Here is a 15219-nt window from a genome sequence, read left to right as displayed (position 1 = left end):
AGTCTAACATGTCTAACTTTATTCTTTACTCTTCCTTTGAGTTTTACTGTTAGACTTTTTTATTATTTTTTTTGTTTAGTACCGGTACGCCTACTTTGTCAATCTCATGATTTCATTTTCAACTCAAAAGTCAAGGCTTTTAGTGTCTTCGAGACTTTGAAATCTTGCAATCTGCATGTCTTGCACACAGACGTTACGACTACAGTACTCAGTAGTCTCAGAAGTAACGACATAAGTTGAAAAGAAACAATAAATAATATGATTTGGGATCTAATTTGAAATTGGATGGCGTTTACAGACTAGGCTTCATAAGCATCACGCGATTGAATACATGGGACTACACACTACCGCAATTAATGGTTATGGTAGTCCAACTGAAACTGTTATTTTGAGCATGATTTTAATAGGATTATAGCTTACCATTCACTTCACTCGTGGACAGTGGGCTGGCTTAGGCCGTCATTCATCTTTCAGAAGGTTTGGTTCTCACTCTGAGATCTGGATTAGGGCCAAAACCTAATTCTAGGCCAGTAAGTTGAACAAAGCTCAAAATAATGCAACTGCGACGGTTCGTGAAACCCGTATTGCTCTTCACCGTAGCAATTCGGGTTTCACGAACCGGCGTATCTTTCCTGCGTCGGTTCGTGAAACCCCTTTTTCTCAATTTCTCGATATTTCGAGTACCGTCGTTTTTTTCTTTCTTTGATAAAATTAAGAATAATTAATTTTGTGATCTAAAATTTTGGGATTTGGTAGAGTTTTGAAAGCACTTTCATTTGGTACCAATATCTCGATTTTGAAAATTTTGACCAAAATCGAAATAGCGTCAGTTCGTGAAAACACCGACGAACCCATACTTGAAGGGCCAATCAAACATGATCAAAGGATGATCTTACTTCCACCACTGAGATATGGTGACCTTGTAAAATTATAGATAATTATGTTGGGCGTATAGCATGTCGGGTGAAGATCTCTTGTAGAGATCCCTTCAAGAGGAATTCCTGTCCAGTTAACAGTAAATATAATAAGAAGAGTTATACTAGTACAACAGTGAAAATTTTATGATCAAAATTGGATGAAAATGAAAAGTTATGAAATTGTGAAATTTCGCTAATTTCTGCAGAACAGTTCTCTTACAGTTGATATGAATATGCAAGTGTGTGAGCTGATGATGTTTTTACCTCACAATTTTCCTCTGGTCGTGTATAAAAAAAACCCCGAAATTCAGTATTTCTGTTGTTAAAGTGTAAAACATGTAAAACATGATGTTATTCCTGGTTGAACGACTTCAGAATAATGATCAGTTAGATGAATCTGGATTTGAGATGGGGCATAAATGCGTTTGAATTAAAAACGATATTTCATTTTTTTGGGTACAAACTATATGACAAGTTATCAGGGGATGACATCAACACTTCATTATTTGCATATACTGTCCAAGAACCGTTTCCTGAAAATTAGCGGAAGCTTCAAAATTTCAGAACTTCCTTATATTTTGTCCGATTTTGATTTTAAAAATGTTCATTGCTGTGTGAAGAAATTGTTAGTACTCCTATTCATACTAACTTTCAACTGCACTGGAATTCCCCTTTATTCCTTGCACATTGGTGGATGCGTAGCTTTTCGGCCTGTCTGATCTGTTTGTTCTTTTTCTCTCCATCCGCCTTTATCATAATCTTATTTCCTTTCTCCCTCTCTTTCCCTTGCCGTTCTCCTTTCTCTTCCTTTAAATCTATCCACCAATCTATCCATCCGTCTATCTTTATGCATCTATCTTAATTGCCAGGTGAGTATCAAGTCATCGATCCGTGCAGATTCTATACAAATCCATGAATGTCACCAGCGTGCATTAATTTTGTTTGCATCACGAAGGCCTATTCACTCCATCTGCATTTACTGCAGTACTCTTTAAAGAAAACCCGAAGTTAAATACACAAGTACCGGTACACCATGAAATAAGCAACACCACCATGGAGTGCAACAAGAGCAGTTTAACTTTTCCACGGTTCATTAATCTGCCAAAGTTGTATAAAAATCGTACTCGTATGAAAAAAAAGCATACTCTTAGGTCTTGCATGGAAGTGGGACATGGACCATGAAGATCGTATAGAAGGCCCTAAAGGTTAGGCTTGATGGCATATTATTACAATACAGTGTACACTAGTACACGACTTCTCCTTAGAGTGCCGGACAGCCAGTTCAGCTGGCGTGAGCACAAATCAAATGCAAAGGTCTATATTATGGACACAGAGGTATGAACTGGGCATAATTATTTCAGCCATGCCCATACAGAAATAAAGAAGACAGTACGTGTGCTTTGCAGTGTTAATAGCAGGAATAAACTTCCAGATAATACAAACACTTATTGTTGTTATATTGTACATGACTTGGCATTATTTGGTTGTACAAGTATTTCATCTCAGATGCGTCCACACGGTGGAAGCGGTAGTTTGTGCCGCTGGAAGCACATGCCATGATTATACATATACATTGATACACAGCGTCCAGGACAATAGTTTGCGGATCACTTTCTGACCAAAAACGCACGAGAACCTGCTACGTGAACATTGAGTCTTTCAAAAAGGCGACGCCCGGATATAGGAATCAGTATTATCTGCATGCGCATGATTTAACTTTTTGCAGTCAAATAAAAACATGCTTTCTAAACTTTTCCTGGTACCACCCCTTAACCGATTATCAGGGCAAAGCAGGAGAAATGTGCAAGAGAAACGTGGAGTTACTTGACAGCTTGGTTTTTATGTTGAAGGAATTAAACTTGCATTCGATAAACTTAAACATCCCTTGTCTGAACCACATCGAACAATTCAGCTGCGGCTCTCAGATATTTTTCCAAAGCGGTAAGATATTTGTTCATACACATCAAATTCAATTTCAAAGAGAGAACAAACTAACACTTGTAAAACATACAAATCATGAACTACGTTCACACAAGAATCGATATTTCAACAGGTAGAACATCATAAAGCTATAGTAAATGTACTTTGTTTCTCAACTGAGAACTTCAATGTGATGCTATACTCTCTCCATAATACCATCACTAGGAATAATCAAAGCTACCGATGGGATAATGACATGATTCATTTTCATCTTGCTCAATTAAAATAAATAGAAGAAGACCCAAAAGAAAAAAAAAAATCTTAGACGTCTTCCTCTTTGCTTCTCTCCTCCTCCTCCTCCTCGTATGTGATCTTCTTCTTCTTCCTCCTCCTTCTTCCACTAGTCCTCCTTCTCCTATTCCTCCTCATCTTCCTCCTAACCCTCATTCATGTCTCTTTCGCAGGATGTTCTTTTTCACACGCTATTTTTCCAAGCCGACCAGTTCTGTACTCAGTTCCCATAACTTGCTGGCCGCCGCGTCATCTTGAGCGGCCTTGGACGGGGTCTTAACGGCGCAGTCACTGCAAACAGACAGGAATGGAAAAGACATTTTTGATGATGAATGTATATAATTATCAGTTCACCCAAATACAAACTGATGATTACTCTTCAACCCCATTTGTCAACGCGGTAACGGATTTTAATTTGAGTCATTTTCAACGCAACATCCTCGCGACAACACGATGGCAAAGAATATTGTAGCGCGAGCAAGTTTCGATCGTTGGTTGTGGACTATGATTAATCTGTTTGCTCAGTGCCCACCATGTGGGTTGGGCTCATTCATGGCAATATGACCTGCAATTGATGACAAAGCACGACTAAGGCGCAGTCAGATTGGCAAAAGATCGAGAAGCTTAAGATCGCGATCTTTAAGATCTCGAAGTTTTGTCAGTGTGACCGCAAACTTCCCGCGAAGCTTCATGCGAAACTTCTCGATCTGTTTGCGGACGGTGCCTCCGAAGCGCGAGGCCATTGTCATGTACAGATGTGCATTGTTACGTCACAATCACTAGCCATCGGACGGCGCACTTTTGCTTGCGCGCATACCAATGGCCCAAACTTCGCGATCTTCTCGATCATAAGTCTGACCGCGCCTTAAAGTGAAAACTAAGTTTCGGTAAGTGCTTGAGAACCCGTCTAGCACCATTTCATTTTTGCTTGCAATATATCGAAAGAGTCCACTCAGAAACTTACCTGGCTGACGCGGTTTGCCGGAATGATGAGTCGGTTTGGAGTATTTTGAGAAAAATAATGATAGTAGGAAAACCGACTTTTATTCCAGAAGGCTCCAGACTAACTCGGTCTCGGGAAAAATTCGACCCTACTTCAGACAATTCACACGCAGTTCGTGATCGCCACATTCTACTGGCCACTGCATAATACCAAATGAGGCCTAACTGAATGGACAGGAAAGTGCGTGCTTACGTAATCCTGTACAAAACAAAACAAAAATGACAGCGCGCGGTCCTCAGTTGCTGAGACGCGCGGTCATTGGAGTTTTTGTTGTTGTTTATCAAGCGTCTTTGATTGTTGAGGTGCTTGATAGGCGCACACTAATTTTGCATGCGCGCAAAAGAGGTTTTTGATGCGCACGTTGTAACAACTCGGACCATTACTGCGAGTAGCCAGAACACGAAGCGCTAGTTTATACAGGCCGCTCCCATAGGACAACACTGTACAATCAGAGGGACAACCATTACAACTCATCCCGCCGTCAAAGCGAAGCCGAGTTATCCCCGAGTCCGAGTTTAGCCGGACCCCGTTCGGGTAAGTACTGAGACTGAACCTTTTTGGTTAATATTTGGCATTTTCGTCGTTACCCATCGAATATCTTGTTATAACATCGTTATCCTGCACATTTCCTAAGCATACGTTCACATTTGGGAGCGAAATTTGATAACTTTTGCAGGCGTACCAGAACTTTGTTTGGGCTTTAAAAAAGGGTTAAAAGTCGGTTGCAGGAAGGCCAGTGCCGTATATAAAGAGAGTCTGGCCAACTCGGTTTTTGGCTCAAGTGTTTTGAAGCCTGTGATCGGTCAAAAGCTGGTCCCGTGATCTACAGGCGCCATGTCGTTACTGAAGTGCGCTCATACGCAATGCCCATTGTTAACTGCCCCTTATTTGGCTTGGTTATTTTGTTACGTCTGAGCGTACACGCTAATCCTGTGACGCGTAATACGCGCGGTAACGACATGGCGTCCAAATTAGCAGTTGGCCAGATTCTCTTAATATATGGCACTGAGGAAGGCAGGCACAGAGCGCCATCCCTCGGCCACTGGCGAAGCAGTCATGTTGTTTTGATTCAGTTTGGTATCATAGTCCCCGCATTTCTAGGATATTGATAACACAACGATGATTATGAAAAAAAATATATATATACATGTATATAAAGTACAATCATGACACGCGTTAGGGCGATAATCACGTTGATCAACTAGGAAAAGAAGAAAAAAAAAAAAACGTTCATGTGCCATGTGCTAGTATGTTAGCTCATGAATTCAGTAACCCAGGAACAATAATAATTATTGATCCAATTCTTTATTCAGAATTGTTACTGCTATTGTATTGGCCGAAAAAAAAGATGCAGTTTGACGGGTTAACATCTAAAGATTATGGATGACATCACCCAAACTGTGCAGTGGACTTTTGAAATTGATTCTGTAATTAGACCCTATATGACATTTCGCCAAAAACGACAAACAAAAAGACTTCTTGAGAAATTCGTCAAGGATGATTATGGTTTCACCTCATTCAGATATCACCCAGGAAACTGTTTCCTTTATCATGGTATCAAGCAACGGTGCCTATTAACCCATGTTTGCACATCCTAAGGTTGCAACCGATTGACAAATCGCCCTACATCGACGTAAATAAGCACTGAATTGATCAGTATTTTAGTAGTAGCCATGATAAAAAAAAATCATGGGCGTATATACTCGAGCAGGATTCGAACCTACGACCTCCTGATCTCCGAACAGGCGTCATCTCCACTAGAACACCGAGCTTCCGCCCGACAGCAAGTGTCCTTATAGCATGCAGCGGGAGCTATGCGTATTCCGTCGAGATGTAAAAACATCTCGACGGAAGAATTTCATGAATTTGAATCATTACACATCCTAAAGTTGTTTGATTATAATTCCCACCTATAGTAGAGCCCAGTTTCGTTAGCCGCCTTTTCATCCACGCAGCAGTAAATGTTGGTCTGCGCGCCGCGCTCGGCCGTCTTGTAGAAGAGACGCATGATGGGATGGATAGGCACGAAGAGCCAGCTGTATGAGGTCATGTGACGCTGTAGATCGGTGTCCACGGCGCCCGGATGTAGAGAGTAACATGTGACACCCGTCCCTGGAAAGAGGAGGATTTGCAGTTGGAAAGAAAGAGGTGTGTCCTTCAACACGTGACTGTCATTACAAAGGATAATTTATTCGGGATGGTCATCTTAACAATAATTGCCATAAATTGAATACTACAAATCAGCGTCCACTGTGCAAGCAAAGAAACAAACAAGTAAACAAACTAAAAACCCTTGGTATCACGGAGAAAATTGACTTTTGATTGGAGGTATATTATTTAACCTCTTGTGAGTAATCTTCACACAATGGTTGATCACATGAGTGTGACGTCATCTGGACAAAAGATTCTCCTTAGTTTTGTGTCTTGCGAGCGAAGTGACCATGAATACTTTTTTTTTCTGTCGAATTGTTATACTAGGTGTGTTAATAAGGACCATGATCATCATCATCAACAACAACAACAACAACAACGACGACGACGACTCTTTAAGAGAACGTGATGCTATTGAGATATCATGGACAAACAAAACAAAGACAAGAAAGAACTCAATATGTTTGTCCTGCTGTAAAATGTCGCCGAAAGACGTATGTATACACAAATTAATGTAGCTGATGACTCGAACCCGCTCGACCTCCCGCAGTATTCTGTTGGAGGTGAATATTGCGATACGATTCCACATCGCATGAATGACTTTGTGTATCATTGCGTGATAGTTTACACTGTCACTTCAAGTAAAACCATGTTACAAAATACTAATTTTGAAAGAATACTGTATACCTCAATTTTGTCATCGTTTATGGGAGGTGCGTCCTTATTGCTCTTATTGCGTGCCACATTTTGACTTTCATGCAGCATCAAAGCCACGAAAAAGAAAAAGAAAAAAGACTATCTATGACATTGTGAGGATATTTAATCAGAAACGGAAAATAAAGCTACGTTGTGAAAAACGGTTCACATGATGTAAAAACAAAAATGGGTACAGTTCGTAATGAAGTTTCTGTAATCCATTTGTTGCTATATTTGTTTATTGTAACTTCTAATCGCTTATCATCTTATATTTGATATGCATACTTTTATTTCTTATCATAACCGTAGGCTCTACATTTCTTTTCATTCCTAGTTCCTTAAACCTCAACTATTTTGTTAAGATATTTCCGAAGGCTGAAAACCGGGTCTTTGCGTTGAAAAACAAGAAAAGAAAAATACGTTGTTTGCTTGATTGTTGGTATTTGTCTGACAGAAGTCGTATAGTTTACTTTATATGATTTTCACGTCTTGATTGTTCAATATATTTTTCTTTAATGATGCAAACTGATCTTTTATCCATTGTGCCTAATTTCCAACTATCTATAAAGTACATTATACATCATCAAGAAATTATAAACAAAACTATTATTCTAGTTTGAACCGCACTGATGAACGTTAACACTTTCCGTACCACGGAATTCGGACAGTGTGTACAATAATATGGGGGTTTTCAGATTCAGTCGGCACTCTAAGCGCACAAACGGTTAAACGCGGCAACAAAATAAGACCTTTTTACCTGAGAGCCTTTTGGCCAGTTCCCTAGTGAAGAGGATGTTGGCTAGCTTGCTCTGACCGTAGGAGACGATGGAATCATACTTCTTCTCCAACATGATATCGTCGAAGTGCATGCGGCCGAACTGGTGACCGACCGACGACACGTTGACGATGCGACTCGGGGCTGAGGCCTTGATGAGATCGAGTAAGAGGTTGGTCAGGAGAAAGTGACCCAGGTGATTGACCCCGAACTGCATCTCAAACCCATCCTCCGTCTTCCAATGAGGACACATCATGATTCCTGGAGAGGTCAAAGTTCATCTAACAACATCATTACCAAGTCGCGTTTCCATGGTTACCACATTTTTTTTTTTGGTCACTACGTAAAATACATGATGTATTTTAACCCAGCACATGAAAATAATATCATCAATATTGTCATGGAAAGGTAATTCCTAGTAGTATTTTGCATGTTTTTATATTATTACTTTTATGATAATCACCAGTAACACTGTTACCATTAGTTGCACAACTCTTACGACTACTACAACAGTGCACTCCCATTATAACGAAGACGGTTATAGCGAAGTGAAATTCGGGCCGTAATGTTATCCACTTTATGTATTTTTATTGTTTATTTGTTCGGTTATACGAAATTTCGATATAACGAAAGAAAACTGCCGGTCCCGAGGACTTCGTTGCAACGGGAGTCCACTGTATTGGAAGAAAATGACGATCATGAAGATAATGACGATCATGAGGATTATCATTAGTTATCATTAGTTATCATTATTGTCATTGTTATTATCATCATTCTTCTCATAGTTCTAATGACTGATGTCATTATCACACCATTGCCTGAGTTGGCGCGGCGGCTCCAGGCGGTGGTAATCTAGATATACCTGGGTCTCAGAGGGATATCAGTTTCGCACGTCATTAATTCTCCTCAACGGTAGAATATAGTATCATGACCTTTGTACAAGCATTTATGTAAAAAGCAAAATTGTCGTACTCTGAATGATAACTATTACCTTTATTTTCGGTAACATTATTGTCGTATTTCATTTCATTCATTTTATTCATTTTCCGTTTTCAACAATAAAATTGTACATAATCATAAGCACAACGTAATTGTGTGAACACTAAGTCCCCCCCCCCAATATTTACACTAGCTTGTGAATAATCATTGTTACATGCATTATAGGATAACAAAGTTTGAACAAGTTCTCTGACAGTGTGATCATGGAAATTAATTTGCCTAGTCGATCCCATACAGCGCCAAAGAATACAAACGATGTTATTTCATCAAGAACAAAGTAATTAGATGCAACTTGCGTAAGCAGTATATCTGTGTAGAAAAAAACAACATATATACACACACACACACACACACACACAAAGAAGTATACATTTATTTACTTTTGCAAAAAGGCACACATGATCATGCAATACATTAATGTGTCCTTATCATTTCGGATGGTGTAAGCAAGTGCTTCTTCCATCTTTTTGTTACTTCGGTTTTCTGGTTGTGGTGTTTTTAGATGAACTCTTTTTAAAGGAGTTTGTTTTCTTCGTTCTGTTTTTTTTTCAGATTCCTTTAAGTAAAGACTGGTCATCGCTCTATCATACCTGCGTTGTTGAGTAGGATGTCGAGGCGTTCTTCCTCTCTTTTGATCTCGGCGGCAAAGTCTCGGATGGACTTCATCGAGGCCAGGTCCAGTTTCCTGACCACTACGTTCTTGTTTCCTGACTCCCTGATGACCCATAGCTGTGCCTCCTCGGCCTTCTTCAGGTCACGACACGCCATGATGACACGGGCTCCTGGACGTATAAAGAGGAGGATCTCACGAATAGACCTTAGAAAAGATTACATATTTTGTATACAGGAGTCTTGACCATTAAAAAAAAAAGTTCTTTAGATTTTGCAATTTGGTATCGGAGTCTATATTAGAAATATTTTCTTGAAATTTCAGTTGTGTAAAGAAGTCCATTCTAGAAATAATTTACTACAATCATAATCCTTTATTTTCTTTTATAGTCTGTCCAAAAATAGTGACTTGAAACTTTGCAGTTTCGAATAGAATTCTAACCATAATTAGTTTCTTGAAACTTTGCAATTTCTTGTAGTTTCGTTGGAAGTTGAGACCTTTAAAGGCGACTGATAGTAAAATACCACTCTATATGTGAGCTGATATTAATGATCCGAATAAACTCATGGAAACTCATAAAAGGTTTGATGAAATCGAATTAAATTAATCTGAAGGGATATCAAATTATTGTAAAAGCAGAGTTATGACCTTACCACAGAAATACTATTAAAGTTTTGTTATTCGACTCTGCAAATTATGCCTTGTTCTTTGATTTCATGGCGAAAGGATAAAATTTGATTTGGGGCAGATTTGTGGCAGGGTCATTAGGAGACCTTTAAGGCAATGGCGTTTTCACCTCACTCAATGCGCATGCGCGATTGTGACTGATTATCAATGCTTCGTGACACCATAGGAAACTTGAAAATTTCGCCATGCTGTAAGTCCAATCTTGATAAAACATAATTTCATTCAGGTTACCCTACTATTTGTTTGTTTTCACTCATTTTTTTTTTTTCAATCAACTGATCTTGGAATTGTAAAATACTGTTCTATGGTCCAATGTCTCTTCATTCAATTTCGGGGAAAAAAATTAAAAACGTTATTTTTTTTTAATGCGCCAATAAACTGAATAATGCAAAATGAACTAAAAGAATTAATGTAATAATAGATAAAATAAAGACAGATCAGGACTTTGCCATGATAGCTTTCTAATTATATACTGCAAGAGCCTTACCTCAGTATTAATATCTTGCGATGAAACAGTGAAGTACACATAAGCGAACCAATGACAATCATTCCAGTATACGGGAACGTCACTTGATTTACAGTTCGACCTCTCCTATCCGGCCTCCCTTTATCCGGATCTCTGTATTAGCCGGATGCAATCTCGGCGTGATTTTTTTCTTCAATGTGATGATTACGGGGGAAACGGGATTTCAAACTCAAATAAAACTCCTACACAAACTCACTGAATTATTTATTATTCTCAACATACTAACACACATTCACTACCCCCAAATCACAGCAAGAACATGGACAGAAAAGATTGAGTCTCCCATATCCGGCCAAATCCCTTATCCATTTAATTAGCGCCGGTCCCGACATACCCGGATAAGAGAGGTCGGACTGTAGTTTGACCCAACTTCCATCGATTCCACTCAGACTGTGCACTCGGGAACCAGTCTTAGAGTAAAGAAAAAAGATCCCAAACACTAGAAGGCCCACCTCGTTTTGCTAAGTCCTTAGCCGACTCTTTTCCGATGCCTGTATTGGCTCCCGTGATGATCACCGTCTTGCCGTCAAGCCGCGCCTTGCTGTAACAGCGCCCTCCCTGCAGCCATCGTCTCGTGAACACTACGGCAACGGCAGCTGGGTAGAGGGATTGCGAGGAATACTTCAGTAACATTAACTCTACATGTCATACGAATTGCTGCTCTATGGAATTTGTGTGTATTTTGTGGTGCAAAATTGCAACTTTGGCAACCTAACAGTTAAAGGCTAGTCAGAGCAAGGAAGCGTAAAAAGACTTCCTTGACCAGAGGCATAGCAGGGGCCATGACAACCGGGGGGGGGGGGGGGGAGGCATACTTTTGGGGGAGGAAAACAAGGAAAAGAGATAATTGCAGTCATGGACATTGTGAGATTGAAATATTGAAATATTGAAATTGTGTAAACTAGCAAAATGGTAGAAATGGCAAGCATCATAAGCTGAACGTTGTCACACGTAAAACTCAATATTTGTGATTTTCATATATTAGTTCTCCCCTCCACATTACGTGAAACATGGCAGGTTGTACAAAATGGTGAATTAGAACAAATTTCAGAATTATAGCCCACTCTCAACATGATAAGTCTATAAGGAAAAAACTTTATAGTTGTAGTTTTTCCCCCATAGAAACGACCCTATTACTAACGTTATACTTTACAATGTCATTTTCTTCAAGGCATTGATCCAATGGAATACCCATTGTAATTGCATGAATATCTCTGTCAACTCGTATCTATATATATATACAATACGTGAATATATATCACATACGCAGGAGGAGAAAGAAGATGATATAATGAAGTATATACCTACATAATACATCAATGCATTATCTCTTCTTTCTCCTCCTCTGCCCTCTTCAGATGGTGGCGTTTCTTATGCCAATTCGTGTCGCATACAGCGTTATGGGATATAACCACAAAATAATACCGTATAATATCTTTACCATGATTGATAGTCTAAAGTTTATATTCTGCGTCCTCTAGCTGTCGCACAAGTCAAGGTCATCGACTCAATCTGGTGCCCATAGTAATACGACCTCCACGAGTGCTTCTTCCAGGGTTCAAATAATATAATACATGTATGTACCACCTCAACATTTGTGTCTGGTGTGTTTCTGTTAATGTACTATCGTCATTTTGCAGCATGCCCCTAATATTGATTATATTATATTGGATGGCTATGAATGGGATACCAGGGAATATTGCACGAGTTAGGGCCAATATTGCACGAATCGAAGATCAGTCCAATATTGACCCTAACGAGTGCAATATTCCCTGGTATTCCATGAATCAAGCCATCCAATATGAATATTATCATCTATACAATCAAGCAGAGCAAGCATAAACTGCACAAAATTACCCGGCTTCTACTCGTCTTGGAAGTTGACTCGGCAGTCACATCCCAGCGCTGAAAAGGGGAAGCCCCTAAAACTGCTTATGAAACAAACAACTAGCAAGATGTCTGCGCGCTTGTGAATTGTAACAAGTTTGAAGTTTGAAGTTTGAAGTTTGATTTATTACTCAACGACCCTCATGAGGTATGGGAGTACAATGTCAATTGAAAATACACAAAATAGAAAATTTCTAATAAGAATTAACATATATACAAATATAATACAAATATATACAAAATGACGCGCACTAGTAGCAAGCGTTTGCGCATTCAGCAAGCGCTCGCACGATAGATGAGACAGAATTGAATATGGTGTGATCTTGAACGGCAAGTAACAACGGTAGCCTATGGAGAATTAATACGTTGGCCTATGCGTTTCGTTCAATATGCTCTGATATCGAACGGTAAAAATTGAGCGGACTACAATACGCGTTTCTAATGCGCCGCTAAAATGTCCTATACAGATGATAATATAATCTCTTGCATCATCATCTCTCACCGTCTCACGGTAAAGAAGTGTCGTCTGCACAAGATTACAAGGTACGTGCACGTACTCTACGCATTAACGCTGGGTACCTGCTAAGTCGGCCAGGTGGACAACTCGGCCCTATTAGAACACACGGATTGAAAATCAAAGTCAAATAAAAAAAAAGAAAGAAAAAGAGGCAGACATGCAGAAGAAATAAAAGGTCAAATAAACAGGCTACAATATGAAGGAAAATCTGTGAAGAATTCTTGAATTGTTTCCGACCTATCGTGCATTGGTCAAGTAAACAGGACATGATTCAGGAAATGAGTAAAAAATATGTTTGAGATAATCTCCTTGAACGTTTTTGACCTACCGTACACAGGAACCCATGGTCTCGACTCGGCCTTGAATTTGTGGCCGAAATCTAGGATAGGGCGAGTTGGCACTGACCCAGACTACACTATTACCAGCCGGAGTAGATTTCCAGTATGAACCTCTGATTATGAATTTAATTAAACAAGAATGGTGTATCTCCTTACCAGTCAAAATGCCAGCAACTGCGGTGGTGGGTGAGAATGGTCCTGTCATAGTGTTCATCTGACTCCAGAATATGAAGTGGATTTTTGGGCGCGGATTCTGTCACAGTAGGCTATCAGTTCGGGCTCGACTCGGGCGGCAGTTTAGACACGCATTAAACGATATGTGTATGGCAGGCGGGCAATGGTGTCCTGGATAAGTACGCGGGGCCGCTGGAGCAGCTGGGACAGCTGTGTATCGTGTATAATTATGAGAAGGCAGTGAACGTGACTCCTCTTATAACTGTACGTAATTTTTCAACGGACTGAGAGTTCGCACGATCCGACTCGACTCAATGTGTGACGTCACAACCTCAACAAGCTTCGGTCACTTAGCGCTCCGTTCTTTCACAAGCTGCGTATAAATAGGGCAGTTTAAATTTTGATGCGCATACAGTCATGTTATACTAAATAATTATAGATATCAGCGAAAATGAATTTTAAGTACAACAATAGTCCGTAGTTTAATTTCAGCTTTTCCCATAAACTTTTTTTTTTCTCGATCATCAGTTCTGTTTTAGACAAGGTGAAGTTGTCGATTTTCTTTAATTCAAAGGGATGGTACAGTATTGGTGGAGATGGGAATTGGGCTTTTTACTTTTTGTGAGATACCAAGAAAACACTTATGAAATAATACTGAGCATACCATTGTAAGAGGAATTCAAAGCTTATTTGATGAAAGTCGGGTTTGGAATGACTTAAACATCCAACAACAAAGTAAAACAAAGCGATCGTAATAAAAGGTTGGCCCCACACTTTAGAAGAATCGCTCTGTTTTGGATATCTCAGCCATTTCAAAACCAATTTTCATCAAATAAACGTTGAATTCCTCATTAGTAGGAATTACATGCTATTTCATATTTCATAAGAGGTATCTCATTATCTCACCAAAAAAATGTTAGAAACCTGAAGTCAGGTCTCAACCAATATAATAATATGATTCCTTTAAAACCACGCTGTAATGTTTTGCACACATTTTTTTTTTTTTTTTTTTAAGTTAAAGCCATTGAAATTAAGGTATCCGTTGATGAGCCTATATGCAGACGCTGGTCACAGTATATAGAAAAAGCAAATAAAAAAAAAAATCCAATCGAGACGATTAGGAGCAGTTATATATTACCATAATTATCTCCCTATATTGGAATAGCTTGGATTACACTGTATGAGTTTAAAAGAATCTGTTAAGTTTCACATTCAAATGTAAACTGAAAATGTTTTTTTCTTTCCACATTATATTATACCAGTTAATTGTGTTTATGAAAATCCTCCATATTTTTACCTTTTTTCCCCCTTGAGATTGAGTAGCGTGTCAACAGACCTCTTCCATTCCTTTCCTCTTCCTTTTCTTTACTCCATTCTTCCCTGCTCCTCTTTCCTCGTTCTTCATTGTTCTTCGTTGTCCAGTAATTGCGTATAGGGTATGCGTATTTTTCTTCATTTCTGTCGTTTCTGTGTTTTGGTGTTGTTGTTGTTTTGCGTGACCGCGTGTATGTCGTATCTTTTGGTCACATTTCCTGGTACACACGGCCAAATTAATAGTGTCTGTGCCATAATATTGCTCTGTTAGAATGTACTTTATTTGCATCCTAAAACAAGTTTTGTTCATAGTATGCTTGTGTTATCAGCATCAAAAATAATATATCAATGACCAAAGTACAATGGTACACAGATGAATTTAATATAAATACGTCTTATTGGTATATTGGTGTT

General features: G+C 39.2%; 1 protein-coding gene across 1 annotated transcript; it reads right to left on the bottom strand.

Annotated features, from left to right (window-relative positions):
• Nucleotides 1-3183: 3183 nt before the first annotated feature.
• LOC139731001 (retinol dehydrogenase 13-like) lies at nucleotides 3184-13671 on the bottom strand. Its single transcript, XM_071641873.1, has 6 exons — nucleotides 13474-13671; nucleotides 11028-11171; nucleotides 9343-9534; nucleotides 7736-8014; nucleotides 6042-6243; nucleotides 3184-3419 (listed from the first exon to the last, which is right to left on the bottom strand). The coding sequence occupies exons 1-6, from the start codon at nucleotides 13529-13531 to the stop codon at nucleotides 3320-3322; spliced, it is 975 nt and encodes a 324-aa protein (XP_071497974.1). The 5' UTR covers nucleotides 13532-13671; the 3' UTR covers nucleotides 3184-3319.
• Between the last annotated feature and the right edge of the window lie 1548 nt (nucleotides 13672-15219).

The sequence above is a fragment of the Diadema antillarum genome, unplaced genomic scaffold, assembly GCF_040938485.1.
Source record: "Diadema antillarum isolate AM-2024a unplaced genomic scaffold, OU_Dant_1.0 seq00000348_RagTag, whole genome shotgun sequence".
Lineage (NCBI taxonomy): Eukaryota > Metazoa > Echinodermata > Echinoidea > Diadematoida > Diadematidae > Diadema > Diadema antillarum.
Note: the sequence above shows the minus strand (reverse complement) of the source record. Positions and strands in the feature narration are given on the sequence as shown.